The sequence below is a fragment of the Saccopteryx leptura genome, chromosome 3 (assembly GCF_036850995.1).
Source record: "Saccopteryx leptura isolate mSacLep1 chromosome 3, mSacLep1_pri_phased_curated, whole genome shotgun sequence".
Classification (NCBI taxonomy): domain Eukaryota; kingdom Metazoa; phylum Chordata; class Mammalia; order Chiroptera; family Emballonuridae; genus Saccopteryx; species Saccopteryx leptura.
In genome coordinates this window covers 355,865,983-355,881,423 of record NC_089505.1, presented here as the reverse complement: position 1 = coordinate 355,881,423, position 15,441 = coordinate 355,865,983, and the positions used below count along the sequence as shown (strand labels likewise).

At 42.6% G+C, this 15,441-nt stretch overlaps 1 protein-coding gene across 3 annotated transcripts in view; it reads right to left on the bottom strand.

Moving 5' to 3' along the window:
• COL14A1 (collagen type XIV alpha 1 chain) overlaps nt 1–15,441 on the bottom strand; it is a 219,744-nt gene that overhangs the window by 113,090 nt on the left and 91,213 nt on the right. For all 3 annotated transcript variants that reach the window (XM_066379414.1, XM_066379415.1, XM_066379416.1), the window contains exons 20-23: nt 10,378–10,507; nt 7,027–7,149; nt 4,430–4,579; nt 866–982 (exon numbers count right to left, since the gene is read on the bottom strand). In XM_066379414.1, coding sequence (XP_066235511.1) covers nt 866–982; nt 4,430–4,579; nt 7,027–7,149; nt 10,378–10,507 — 520 coding nt within the window. The remainder of the gene's footprint in view (nt 1–865; nt 983–4,429; nt 4,580–7,026; nt 7,150–10,377; nt 10,508–15,441) is intronic.

The following is a 15,441-nucleotide window of genomic DNA, read 5'->3' as shown; positions in this document are numbered from 1 at the left end:
ATTCTCTAGTGTCTCCCATAGCCCCCCCTAAACTTAATAAGAATATATATATATGATTTTTTTTCTACTGATAACACAAATTTGATTACAGTAATTTTCCTTATTTGATCTCCTCTTCTGAGTATTATCCATGCTGGTAATGTGGAAATAAATTTAACATTTCCTAGAAACTCACTTTTTGGGAATCAGACTTTTGTTGTTCTTGACATTGTAATCAAATAAGCAACATTTTTAGGAAGCCAAGTCCCACACTGTAGGTGTATGCAAGAACAGTAATGCTGAGCAACCTGCCGGACAGCACAGGTACACTATACCATCTTCTGAATGAGAGTTTGGTGCTCAGCAATTACCCCCAGAAGCAAAAAGCATCACTAAGGAAAACATTGAAGTCAAACCTGGATCCCCACTAAATAACCACCAAACAAATAGCGCTAATTTTAATGTATATTGGTCCTGGTTATTCTGATCCTACAACTAGGATCCTTCACTTTCAGGATTAGATCAGAAGTGGGATTTTTGCATTTTGAATGTATAAGAGCAGCTAGCACTTCTCAGTTGCTTAATGTGCGCAAAGCACAGCTGCAAGTTCTTGAAACAGATTTCTCTCAACTTAATCCTGCACAGAATGCCACCAGATCAGCACTACGGTTCCACTCATTAACAGAAGAGAAAGTGGAGGTTGGAGAGGTCCCGTATTTGGCTTACCCAGCCCGTCTAACTCCATATCCTGCAAGATCCACAACACAGTATGGCCTCCCCAACGACAGAGCTCTTGCCTAATATTATGGGCATGTTGTCCATAGTGACGCGCACAGAATAAGGACTCGAGTCCTTGACAAAAACAGACGCTGTGAATTGCACTTACCCTGCACGGACTCGATAACTATCCGGTAGGCAGTGGCGTGACGGTGCACTTGCCACTGAGCACACAGGCTGGTCATCTGAACCTGGTCTGTCTGAAGATTGGTCACACCCAAAAACACTGCCAGGAAATAGAAACATAACTGTGTTACATTGCAGTCAAGGCCATAAATGTCCCCAAGCCTGAAATTAACTTTCACATGATAAAATTTTAATGCAAAGCTCCTTAGCGAGAGGAGGGAAGAAATCCATCAACTCTCAATAAAGATTTTGCAAAAAAAAAAAAAGTTAGCAACATATAATATAAAAAAGCAGTTGCAAAACATTATGTATTATATAGTCTGTCATATTTGTAAACAAGAGGAAATATAGGTCCAGAGTAAAAAAAAAAATTGATGCAACGGTGAAATTACGTGGGACTTTTCATCATCCCTCTTTATATTCAAAATTAATATAATACTTTTATAATAAAAATTAAATACAATATGTATTTATCAACCACTGGAAGACAGTGATGGCTTCAATGAAAGGGAAGAGCAAAGGGCACAAGCGGAGTCGGACTCAGAGGAGAGCAGTCTCAGGAGGACTGGCCTTCAAACCATGACTGAGAGGGAACACGTTTTTGAAAATTTAAAAATGAAAGATTTAACACAGAAAACAAAAATATTATTTAAAAAAACAGACACATAGATTCCTACTAATCTTAGAACACTAATATTCAAAAATAATTCATCAAACAGCTATTTTGAGAAGCAGTAAAAATATTGTTTCCCCAAGATATTAGAAGAGTAAGCGTACAATGTTTATTATTTAATCCAAGACAAAAAAAAATCAATAATATTTGCTTTCTCTCATGACCGCTGATTCTCAGCCATCTCATTTTTTTCTTACTTCTTTCTCTCTTTGGTACCTTGTAGGATTTTAGAGAGCTCAGAATTACTTTTCTTCAAAATGGTAAAAATAATCTTATCTAATCACAATGTACATCCGTACTCTGTTCCTTTGTGTTATATCAGAGACGGAAGAACCATTTTCCTAAGGTCAATTAAGCGCCCTGTCTCCCCCCACAAAAATGAAAATCAGTAATGATTTCTATAGCCACACTCAATTTAAAAAACACCCGAATGACTTTCGTGGCTATTGTACGGAATGTTACTTTGCTTGGGAGAGAGAAAACAAATAATAAGCTGATCTAATTTTGTTACTTTCACGATAGACTATAAAAAAATTTAACCTGCTCAGTCTTTTCACATCTCTTTGGAATACTTAACATATTTTTGAAGGGAGGGAAGAGGGCTGGAACAGAAGGAAGAGGAAAGCAGGCAAGGTGAATAGAAAGAGACAAAAAAGAGTAAGAGAGACTGATTAAAAAAAACAAACCCCACAAATAGTCAGAGAGACAGAAAAGATGGCACAGACCCAACAGGGAACCTAGAGGGGAAAATGAAGAGAAGCTGGAGAAGCAGAGAGGAGGGAGAGGTTGAGAAAATGCACCGGGGTCCTAAGGCGTTTCTAAGGAAGGCCTGTGGGGTACCCTAACAGTACAACAGAGGGTTACTTGGAGTTAGGGCAGTGCCCAGAAGAACAGCACTTGAATGGCCAAGTACCAGATCAGGCCCAGAGACCAAAGGCTTCCTAGATCTGTTGACAACAGAGACTGTTTCTTTGGAGATTAAATCGATTCCGTCTCTAGCCTGTAAGATTTCAGGATCCTCCATACAAGAGAATTCACGGAAGCTTCTTCTACTAAAAGAGCTGTCTCAGTGTAAAATACTGATGGCCAAATATAAGTGGCTTGGGATCTGGCAAAATATATACCTGGTCCTTGCATAATTCCATGGATCCGATTAATTACTTGTTTAGAGGTGAGTGAGAGATATGAGCCAAGTGCATAAAGCACAATTACTACAATTGTAACAGCAGTTATTAACTGAGCACTTTGCCCTATGGTTGACGCTGTTTGTGTATTATCTATTCAACCCTCACAGTCAGCCTGTATATGGTTGTTAGGACGTTCATTTTACTGTGAAGAATCCTTGGGTTCCGAGAAGTTAAGTAATTTGCTCCAAGTCACACTAACAAGCAGCAGATTTAAGGTTCCTACTCAGAGGTGGATTTAACGGTGGGCGCACGGGGCGCACACCCTGGGCCCAACTTCTGAAGGGCCCCACAAAACCCCAACTTCACACTTTTTTCTAATGGCACCAAGTTTGGTTTCATATGTGCACTTTTAACATTAATAGTACAAAATAATTTTTATTTATTTAAAAATATAGTTAACATGTATTTTTATTCTCTCTCTCTCTCTCTTTTGTATTTTTCTGAAGTGAGAAGCAGTGGGGAAGCATACAGACTCCCACATGCGCCTGACTGGGATCCTCCCAGCATGCCCACCAGGGGGTGATGCTCAGCCCCTATGGGGCATTGCTCCACTATAATCGGAGCCATTCTAGTGCCTGAGGTAGAGGCCATGGAGCCATCCTCAGCCCGGGCCAACTTTGCTCCAATGCAGTCTTGGCTGCAGGAGGGGAAGAGAGAGATAGAGAGGAAGGAGAAGGGGAAGGATGAAGAAGCAGATGGGCTTCTCCTGTGTGCCCTGGCCAGGAATCAAACCTGGGACTTTCACACACTGGGCCAACGCTCTACCACTGAGCCAACTGGCCAGGGCTTGTCTCTCTCTTTTTTTAAGGGGCCCAATATTTTCTTCTGCATCCTGGATCTCACCCCACCTTAATCCCCCTCTGTTCCAACTTTTGACTGTACCCTGACATCACTCTGAAGTGTGGGGCATGCACTCAGGGCGGGTTCTCTGAACACACAGCCGAGTGGAGCTTTCGGTATTATCTTGAATGTGTATTAAAAATACTGGTCTTCTGTTTAGAGTAGTTATGTGGGTTTTGGAAAGTATTTAGGTAAAAAAAAAAAGGTCGATTTAAAGAAGAAATACATTAAACAGACGGTTTGGAAGTATACCATCAGGAATATGGAATATACACACTGGAGTTTGGAAACACTGCATTATGCCATGGGTGTCTGGGAGTCGTGTATGCCAATGAGGAGTCCCAGATGCTGTGCAGAAAGTGTGGAAACCCTTAAAAGGTAGAGAAGGAAGTCCTTAGGCTGATGCACCTGTCTTATAGACATGGTGTGTGTGTGTGTGTGTGTGTGTGTGTGTGTGTGTGTGTAAGGGGGGGAGGGTGAAAGCTTTGAGAAAAGACCATCTCCCCTTCCCGGTCCCAATTTTGCCTGGCTTGGCTGTGTCAGCCTACAGGCTGGTTGGAAAGTTTCACCTAATTTGAAAAACGCCAACAAAGACTTTCCAGAAGGAAATCCTATCCACCAAGTGCAGCTGAACGCCAGGCTCTGACAGTTGGCCTTCCAGCCAGGACTCTGGACCACAGCCCCGAGGGGGGACACGCCTCTCCTTCCATGCAGCACCACCCAGAAAGGGCGACGCCGAGGTGAAGAAAGCCCGAGCGCCAAGTGGAAGGAGGGGGTGAGTTACAGTAAAAACAGGGCGGCAGAAGCACGCGTGGGGAGGAAGGAGACAAAGGAACATCGGTCTTACGCGTTTTCACCACGCCGGTCAGGGCGTCGCTGAAGCCCGAGGCCTGGGAGGCAAATATTTTCACGTTGTAGTCCATCCCGCTGAGGAGGTTTGGGATGAGAATGGTGTTGACGTTAGCTCCCACGAACGTTTCCAGGGTCGGGCCAGCCACTGAAAGGAGGAAGGTGTATTTCAGTGACAACGCAATATGAAAAGAAACGGAAACCCTCCTGAAGTGAACTGTGCTCGTGCAACTGTTTCTCAGCTGCCCCGGACTGGCCAGCGGAGCTGGGGTTTGAATCTGGCCCCATCCAGCTCTCAGATCGCGGGCGGGGCCACCACGCTAGGGCTTTTCCAGGGAGAGCTTCCTTTTCTCAAACACAGTTCTTTCCTGAGTGCTTTCTCAAAGAGGCCGGGGCACCTCGCAGTGCACCATCCACCACACAGCGAGGCCTTCACAAGGGAGCGGTTACGTTGCCATAGGCTCTGGGACACTTGCTAAACTGAGGAAGGCATCCCCCATTGCCTTCTCTCGGACCCCCAGCTCTGCCCCAGCAGGCGTGCAAGCGGCAGGAGCAGCAACATTTATCACGACGCCACGCCTTACCTGACTCACATTTGACTGTCTTATTCCAAGGACCTTGCCCAGCTGGCTTCTTTGGGCCTTTCCATTTCCCCCCGTTTCAGCCCAGTGGAGTTTTGATTTAGCATAAGAAACATTCCTTGCTAAGTTCCATGCACATTTGTACACCTTCTGCCTCTTCCTACATGTACTCACTGATTTTCTTAAAAGTGAGAGGATGGGAGATAGTGAGACAGACTCCCAGCATGTGCCCCGACAGGGATCCACTTGACACAGTAGTCTGGGGCCGATGCTTGAATCAACTGAGCTATCCTCAGGGCCTGGGTCTGACATTTGAACCAACCGAGCCACTGGCTGAGGGAGGAGAAGTAGAGAAGGGGTAGAGGAAGGGGAGAGAAGCAGATGGTTGCTTCTCCCATGTGCCTGATAGAGAATCAAACCTGGGACTTCCACATGCTGGGCTGACACTCGATCCACTGAGACACTGGCCAGGGCCATCACATTCTTTAAGAGCTTTCATGACTCATAACTAAAATACTCATTATTTTACTACAGAACTTCCCTCCCAACAATATATTTATATATTTCTGTATATATGTTATTTCAGTTGTATTTTTCCCACACCCTTAAACTCTCACTGCGAATGCTCAGATACAATTCTTCCACTTGAGTGTGAACAGGATTTCTCAAGCTCAACCCGGTCGACACTTTGGGCTGGATAATTTTTTCCTCTGGAGCAGTAGTGAGAAGGTAGTGTGACATGCATGATGCTTACAGTGCCTGCTAGGTGTCAATGGCAGTTCCCTAACCCCCACCCCCGCCATGTTGTGACAATCAAAAATATTTCGTCTGGGCAGCAAAATTATACCAGTTGAAAACCACTGGCCTAAAACAAAGCTACTTTTCTCTCAGAAAACCTAATCAATGTTTATAAAAGGAGCCATAGAACATAGTCAGCAAGGCTGTTTTGCCAATTAACACACGCCTCAGTCTTAAATAAAAGAAACAAAAAAAAAACAACACAATTGGTGATGAACCCCCCCCTCCCCGCCCCCTTCCCCCCAGGGAATCCATCTCGAGCAGAGGAGTGCATCTCAGCTGTATGGACCTGGGTACAAGGACACAGAAAAGGCTGAAAAGTGTTACCAACGCAAGAACAACATCTCAGATGACAGCTTGAGACTAATAGGGTTTTTGAGAGCAGAAGAATTTTATTTTAATGGTCCAAAAAATGTTTTTTAAAATTTCCCTGCCAAATAAAAATAAATAATAACTGCCGAACTACTTTCTGGTGAACAACCGGAGTACTGAAGTCTGAGGTCCGGCACCCTGAGAAGACCCTTAGAATAGCTATTTGAGTCCTCTGTGAACACTTCATGACAGGTGACGGTGTATACAGAGTCATCTCCACTGCTGTATGGACCAAGGGCACGATCGCCCCTACTTGGGTCATTTCCTGCCTGCAGGGTATAATAACGTGATAAAAAGAGAGTGGTCTCCTTATCAACGTGGCTAAAAGGACAATGGAAAAGGCTTTTACTACCACAATCTTCGAGTTTCGATTAATTTTATAACCCAGCAGAGTTTCCAAAGGAGGGAGAGGCCGAGAAGTTGGTAAATGGACTTTTTCCAAATAACACAAGAAGTGAGAGATAGAAAAGGAATTAGAAATTAGAGATTGTGAGTGTTGAGAGCTTATATATCCACTGAGCCATAGATGTTTCCTGTTTCTATAAAGTCAAGATTTTCTTAGGTTGGTTCCTTGTCTGGGGTGTGTGTAGGTCAGGTGCACATCAAGTATGATTCTGCTCATTAATGCGCCCGTCGTTTCTTAGGTAAGGTCATAACGTCATCATTCTGATAATATCTACTCTAACACTAACCATCCTAGAAACGCCTTTTTGTTTCCAAAAAAGAGATTCTTCCCACTCCTTAAAACCAAAGATAAAACCAAAGATAGAAAGTCAAAACAAAAATAACTTATTAAGATGCCTTATTGTGCTAACAATATATATATTTTTTAAAGCACACTTACCGCTAACAGGTTTGTAGACAATCCTATAGCCCTTTACAGGGGAAGACGGGGGATCCCATGTAATACGTAATCTGTTATACCATTCTTCTGTGACCCGCAAGTTTTGAGGACCAGAGGGTGGCACTGAGCAAGAAAGAAAAGGAAAAACAGGACTTTGTATAGTTTCCATCTTTATACCTTACAGTGTTGTTGACAAAATCTGAAATATCTTCTGAATGTTAAAAATATTCACAGGTAAAAAATGCACTGAAATGCATAGTGAGGAACATTTGAGAATCCGCAGCTGTTTTAAATATTAAATATCATACATAGAAAACCATCGTGCTTGTGATGAAATGCTTTTATCTGAAGATCAGCAGTTCATCTAAATGTCAGTTTGGTTTCTTTTTCTCCAGTTAATTTGAAATAAAATTGGATTGAATAGGGTTTATTAAAATTTCTGTATACGTGACTCCCTGTGCCACCATCAAAGTATGTGCACTTAGCAACCTCAAAGGTGACCACACACAGTGATGATGGTCATTCTCGGAGGTAAGGTTCCCATGATTTTGTTTTTTTACTTTCATCTTCAAATTGCTTATATTGTTTAAAATTTTTTGTTATCGTTTACCAAAAGGCCAAAACATTAAGGCTTTTTATGTGGAAGGACTTTGAAAACTATTACGCCTATTGGTGGATAATAGGCTTATCATTTTGTTGTTGATGGAATTAGTTGTGTTGGCCATTGCTTAAAATAAGTAGGCCATCCACAAACACTCTGAAATAATTCCACTCTGGAGCTATTGCTACATGATGGTGTTTCTGTAATGAGATTTGTCATATTTCTACAGTAACACTCTTTAAAGAGTTTTTTATTTGTGTGAGTATACACGTGTGTTTAACATGGAACCCTTTTACAAATGATGCTTATTTTTAACATATAAAAGTTAAAAATAGATCTCTGAACCCAGGTCATCGGCAGGTAGAGGGAAACCCTTTGCCTTCCCACCTCGTTCCTCCCCTCCCTAACCCCCCACCCCAGTGAAGGGGTTTACACTGACTTGATGAAACATTAGAGTGCTAAATAACACAGTTCAAAACCAACTCAGAATAACAGATTACGTGAATTCTAAATCACCCTTACATGCATTTTTTTACAACCCTGATTTAAGACAGACAAGAATGATGTATTTAAAGCACACAGTAGGTACTCCATATTTGTTAGGTGAATACTATTTGATTTTCTCCTTTAATTGCTGTTTAAGCCTGTGGTTCCTAAACTAAGTTAGAAATTCCAATGTCTTGACCAATGTCAAGTGTTATGATCAAGTCGAGATGCCCAGGTTCGGGCGAGCTGGGAGAAGGCTTGGAGCTCCCCACTGCTCTGCTCCCCCCACCCCTACCCCTCCCACCAACGAGGAGGCAACTGTAGCAACTTTTAGAACTCATAATACCCTGGCTAATCCTCAGCAAAATATGCAGGCTTGGTGGGGGTGTGGGTGGAAGCACTCAGCATGGGCAGGGGGTGAGGAGGAGATGCCAGCACTGTCAGATGAGGAGATAACACCCATCCACTCAGCTGAGCAGAGTCGGGGCTTTGGGCTGCAGCTACAGAATTTTAATGACTTGCACACCTACTTGAAAAAATCCATATTTAGGTGACCAGGTAGAGAATTCAGCCCTTGCCACTATTCTGCACCAAATCACACTTAACCATTGGGTAATTGTGTTAGATTAGAGATGGGAGTAGTTATCTGGTTCTCCTCCCATTAAGTGGTGGAAGCTATGGCCCTCTCTTTGAATCTGGGTGGGTTCTATGGCCACCTTGACCTACAGACTACAGTAGAAGTGACACGGTATTAGTTTCAGGATGAGCCCTTAACTGTCCTGTCAGTTTCCGATTTCTTCCTCTTGGAACCCCTGCTCTTATAGTCCTGAGTCGCCGCCTAAGAACTAGGACTGCTGTGCCGGTCAGACCACATAGAGAGGCTCTGAGACGACGTGGAGACAGAGGGACTCAGCTGAGTCCAGACTTCCAGGTGTCTCCACCGAGATGCCAGGCATGTGAGTGAAGTTGTCTTGGACGTCCACACAACTCACTTACCAGGTGGCCATATCAATACTATGTGACACAGAGGGTTTCCCAGCAAGGCTTGCCTAATTTTTTGACCCAGAAAATCATACAGTATATAGTAAAATGGTTGCTATTTTGAGCCAGTCAGTTCTGGGATCGCCTTCATGTGAGTATAGACAACCACACAGTAATCAAGACAACAACTAAGACTTCCTAGTACTTGGACCAAGGGTTTCTATGCATGGTCCTCACTTAACCATCATGGCCAGTTCACCTAAACCAACAATTTCGTAAGGACGCCTCTGTGTTGTAGGAGTTTGGCATGCGGAAAGATAAACAGTACAGATGAGGTCCTGGGCTTGCGTGGTGCTGCCTTCCAGGGATGAGTGCCACCCAGTGAGCAAAGACATGAGTAAACAAGAAAATATCAGACAGTGGGTAGTGCCATGCCATGAGCAAAACAAAACACGACACAGCAGGATGGTATCATGGAAAGTGGGAGCTACTTCGCATGGATGGTCTGAAAAGTATGGGGAGATGACATTCCGCTGAGACCAAAATAACAAGAAAAAGTTAAAAAAAAAAAAAAAAAAAAAAGCAAACATCTGCGAAGTGCTATTCCACCCGGAAAAACTAGCTAATGCACAGGTCGTATGGCATAAACAACCTACAAACGTCCAGCGAGGAACAGAAAAGAAAGTATGTCTGGGGTAACTGTTAGGAGGTGAGGTTACAGGGATGGGAGGGTGCAGATCATATAGGGCCTTGTAGGGTCTTGGGAAGAATGTTGGATTTTATCCTGAGTACAATGGAAAGCCATTAGGAGACTTCAAACAGAGGCACGACATGACATCATTTATGTTTGGAAAGCCCCCCAGGCTCCTGTGAGAAGCAGAAAGACTCCATTAGCATTCAAATACTCATTGCTCATTTTAGTGAGAGCGAGTGTGTGTGTGACTTGGATTGAGGGGAAACAGTTAGATGAAGATGAAGTGGACAGGGACATAGAATGTATTTTGGAGCATCAACGGAGCTTGTGATAAATTAGACACTGAAGAAGTAAGCTATAGTTGCTCTTAAACCTTAGCTTTTACAGACAAGAAAACTGAAGCCCAGAACAATTAAGCAACTTGCCCAAAGTAACACAGCTTGAATGTGTGAAGACAGCATTCAAACCCCAAATCTCTTTTGCTTTTTTTTCAACACGGTACTTTGAGTTTTTCAGGGTGAATTACAAGAGGGCAAGCACTTTTGATTGATTAGTCAGATAGCATCCACAGGGAGAAAGCTCCACTCACGGGTCTTTCCAGGGGCAGAGACGCTGACGCCTTCGCCGTCGTTGTAGATGGGAGTCACCGTGACTTTGTATTCGGTATCGGAAAGCAGAGGTTTCAAAAGGAGATTGTTCTGGGTCCCAGGCACCATGACCTGCTCAGAAAAGCAAAGGGCAGTAGTCTTAGTAAGATCTCTGTTCCCACTGGTCTAATGGAGCAGGACCATAGACACGTTGAAATGATCAGAAGCAAGATGGGTTTGGAGAGTAATGAGAAGAGAAAGCATCCATGCAAAAGCATTCCTCTCTGAAACTGCCCTCACAGTAACCCTTGGTTTATAATCACTGACATGGAAGGTTTAAATGTAAAGCTTTTTGGCTCTGAGGAATGGTCTTCCCTCATAGCTTTTTAGCACTTGCCAAGTATCCAGAAGAGACAGTAATCATCTATTTGGAAAGTGGGCACTGATAGCTCCGGAGTGTTCATTCTAGAACCTGGCTTGCTTACCCTGTCTGATTCTACATAAAGTATCCTCTTGAAAATTCACCTTTCATTCTTTGCCCTTTCTGAGATCATCTAACTTCAGCATTTCAGAAAAGAAGGATGCTAGCTAGCCAAGAATAGCGGAACCACACAGGCAATCCAATCCAAGTTTTCCGCGTTGAAACACATTGACTGGTAACACTAAAACACGTGGCAGCTTTCTGATTTCTTAAAAGGAGATACCGTCCTCATTCTGACATCACACCACCCCTCCATCTGGAGGGCTGCAGGAAATGAAGTGCAGGCGTGGGGTGCACGTGGCAGGAGCATCACCGCTCCGCACCGTGTGGCTCAGCAGGACGAACCCTGGCCGCCCTAGAGTCCGTGGGCCGGGAAAGCCACATGTTTTCAATGCAGAAACCACAAACCTTTTCTGCCTGGACTCTAGCAGTCAGATGCTGACACATCTTGGGCCATTTAAGGAACTTAATCAGGGCTGGAAAATGCTGGGATGTAAGAACTGACCCAAAGGCGTTTAAGGCAGTCACAAGACCGGGACAGCTGGAGTTGCTTTTCGATGCAAATGCCAGCAGGCAAAGTGCTGCGCTCCTTTTGGATGAGAGAAGGGACCTATAAATCATGGAATGAGCCCCAGAAAGCCTCGAGTTGAACCCAGAAGCAGCTGTTGCTAAGATATTGCTAAGCTCTAAAAACAATGGTTTAAAATATATATATATATATATATATATATATATATATATATATACACATATATATGGAAAAAGGAAGTCTGAATTAGATTATTTTGTATTCGATTAATACGACTTCACTCCTCAGTGGAAAGGAACACTGAAATACACAGGATTGCACTCATGTGGTCCTGGGAGGGACGTTTCTTTATAAAGTGCTCTGCTTTCCTCTAGAACAAGTTAGGTAACCCTGGTGTTTAGAGATATGTAAAGGAAGAATTGTGGTTACCCTCATGTGCATTGTTACCCCATCGACATAGCTTCCTTCGGGGTGTTGCTTTTAAATAAAACTCAGCTGGACCACAGAACCTGGGCTTTCGTTCCGAGCGGTTTGCTTAGCAAACCACCCATGCTGATGGTCCTTAAATAATGTCTTCCCTTAAACTGAGAAACACATGCTCTTGGAATCAATCAAATTTCAACTGTGTAATTCTGAAAAGCAGTAGGGCCATTTTGGAGGAAGCATTTAGCCACATAGCTTGCCAGGAGGTAGTTGCTGTGGTTTATAATTGCACGTCTATACCCTAATGATAACACTGGGGAAAAATTTTTTTCATTTTTTTCGTTGCATGTGGTTTTAGAACTGTTTCTATATATTTCTGTATCACTGATTCCAAATATGAAATCTTTTTTTTGGTGCATGCTCTAGTTTTTATGCAATTTTCTTTTTGTTACAGTTAATGGCATGCATTGGTTTTTAAATTGGAGTTGAAGGGCAATGACTCTTGGATTAAACATAACCACAAGGCAATTAATATTTTATAAACATCACTTTTACATAATTGTAGTTGTTTTTAAATGTAAAAAATTATTATCTGATAAAAACACCCTCTTATTTTGTTTTAAGATTGAATCATGGCTTCTTCGAGTAGGCGTAAATGTAAGAATAGTCCTGACACCTTCTGTTATATATGTGGCTCTTACACACTTCAACGTCAAAGGCACAATATTTCATCATTTGTGACACGTGCGTATATTGCCTATTTTCAAGTTCCCCTTGGCGATCAAGACAGGAATAGGGCTCCTCATATTGTGTGTCATAATTGTGAGGAAATGCTTTGTGACTGGACAAAAGGAAAACGCAAAGGAATGCCTTTTGGTATTCCCATGGTTTGGCGTGAACCTCAGGACCACAACAGTGACTGTTATTTGTGTCTGATCCATACAAAGGGCATCAGCAAGAAAAAACGGCATATGATCACATATCCTAATATTCCTTCAGCAATACGACCTATTCCTACACTCTGAGACACTCCCGGTTCCAATTTTCAATGGTTTTATTTCTTCTAAGGACAAAGAAAGTGAACATGGTGATCAAGTGTATTTTGATAAGATGCATGAGGAAATGGTTGTAGAATCTGAAGGGTCTTCTTCTGATGTCAAGCAGTCATTAACCCCTCAGCAGTTTAGCCAACCCAAATTGAATGACTTAGTAAGAGATTTGGGCCTATCAAAGAAAGCAGTGAGTTATTAGGCTCCAGGCTTCAAGAAAAGAATGTACTTCACTGGTCAGCTAAAGTATCCCATCTCAGGAAGCGTGAACAAAGTTTTGTGGACTTTTTTCCTGAAGACAAACACTTTGTTTACTGTCATGATATCAGTAGTCTTCCCAGCCAGCTAGGTGTTACCACTTACAGTGCAACAGAATGGCAGCTATTTCTTGACAACTCTAAACGGAGTCTGAAATGTGTTCTCCTACACAACGGTAATTTTTTTTTGTTTTTTTGTTTTTGTATTTTTCTGAAGCTAGAAACGGAGAGAGACAGACAGACTCCCACATGCGCCCGACCGGGATCCACCCGGCATGCCCACCAGGGGGCGACGCTCTGCCCACCAGGGGGCGTCGCTCTGCCACGACCAGAGCCACTTTAGCGCCTGGGGCAGAGGCCAAGGAGCCATCCCCAGCGCCCGGGCCATCTTTGCTCCAATGGAGCCTTGGCTGCAGGAGGGGAAGAGAGAGACAGAGAGGAAGGAGTGGGGGAGGGGTGGAGAAGCAGATGGGTGCTTCTCCTGTGTGCCCTGGCTGGGAATCGAACCCGGGACTTCTGCACGCCAGGCTGACGCTCTACCACTGAGCCAACTGGCCAGGGACCCACAACAGTAATGTTTATGCAGCGGTTCCAATTGGTTATTCAACTCATCTGTGAGAAGATTATAATGACATAAAAATTGTCCTCGACTTTCTGAAGTATGAGGAGCATAACTGGATCATTTGTATGGATCTTAAAATGGTATATTTCCTGGTAGGACAACAGAGAGGTTTCACAAAGTGTCCTTGCTTTCTGTGTTTGTGGAACAGCTGAGCTTGGGAGAAACACTGGACACAGAAGGAGCGGCCTAATCGTGAAGCTCTGGAAGAAGGGATGCAGAATATTGTGAATGAACTTGTAGTTAATCAAGACAGGATCATTTTTCACCCACTTCACATCAAACTTGGCTTCATGAAGCAGTTTGTTCAGGCTTTGAATAGAGAAAGTGAATGCTTTCAACATATTATTTCTGCGTTTCCTGCCTTGTCTTTTGAGAAGATAAAAGCAGGTATATTCGATGGACCTCAAATTTGAACCCTCATATGTGATGAAGAATTTGCCAGGAAGATGAATAAGGAGGAGAAAGCAGCTTGGCAGTCTTTTGTGGCAGTTACAAAGAACTTCCATGGCAACAAAAAAGCAGAAAACTATGAACTTCTGGTTCAAAGGATGCTGTTGGCTTTCCATGACATTGGATGTAACATGAGCATTAAGATTCACTTCCTGAACAGTCACCTTGATATGTTTCCCAAAAATCTTGGAGCTGTTAGTGATGAGCAGACTACTTACTGCTGGAGCATGAAACGAGATTGTCCCCAACAAGTACACAAACGCAAGAGCTACAAATGCAAATTTTTTCCTGAATTGAATTTAAATAAGTTTTGTGCAAATTTTATGATTAAGATAAGTTGTTTTAATATGTTCTATTTTGAAATTGTAGACAAATTCTGATGCAATCATATCTTTTAGTGTATTAGTGTATTTACCACATTATATAAAATATTATAGTTTCACAAAGATGATGCTCAAGAAGACATTCTACTTCATTATGTTAAACTAAATGTTGAAAATTTTACAATAAGATGAAAACCTAAAATCTTGAATTGCAAAAAAACAAACAAACAAACAAACCCGTAGCTTTCAGAGAAAAACTAATGTCAGATTTGTGATCAGCACACTCGAGTCAGGTAAGAACAAGTGTTCTCGTGGATGCAACAAAAATTTTGTTCCGCAGTGTAATCATTCCCAGGAATAAAACACAACTCTCCTCTCGGGTATGCAAAGTTCCTTCTGCTTGTTTGCAACAAGTGAGGTAAGGAGGGGCCTTTTCCAAAACCAGATGCTGGAGATCGTAGCAGATGGTGGTTTTGTTTATAAAAAAAATCTGTCAAAGGTGCTCATAGTCCGAGATGCAAATCTAACCAGTGAGCTTCGTGTTTTTCATTTTTGTCAGAAATGCGGCTTCACATCTGGCTCTGTTATTGGCCAAAGCTCTTCAGAGCAGCCTGGGTTCCACCCAGAAAGCCGTTCCCTCCGTAGAAGAGGATTCCTTACATCTCGTTCTGTTTCCGGGCAGAGATTCTCACGCTATCTGCAGTAATGAATTAGGTGGTGTTGGTGCTGTGCTTTTAACTCCCATCCACTGAAGACTAATACTATCATGAAACACAAGGAAACAATTGCTAGAAAAACGATCATGTTCTTGGATGTTACAACACTTTCCAATTCCTATAAACATTTCAAAAGCTTAATCTTAATTTTAATCTTTTTTTTTTTATAAAAAAGTACCAAATTTATTTCAACATCATTTTTAAATTAAAGCTGTT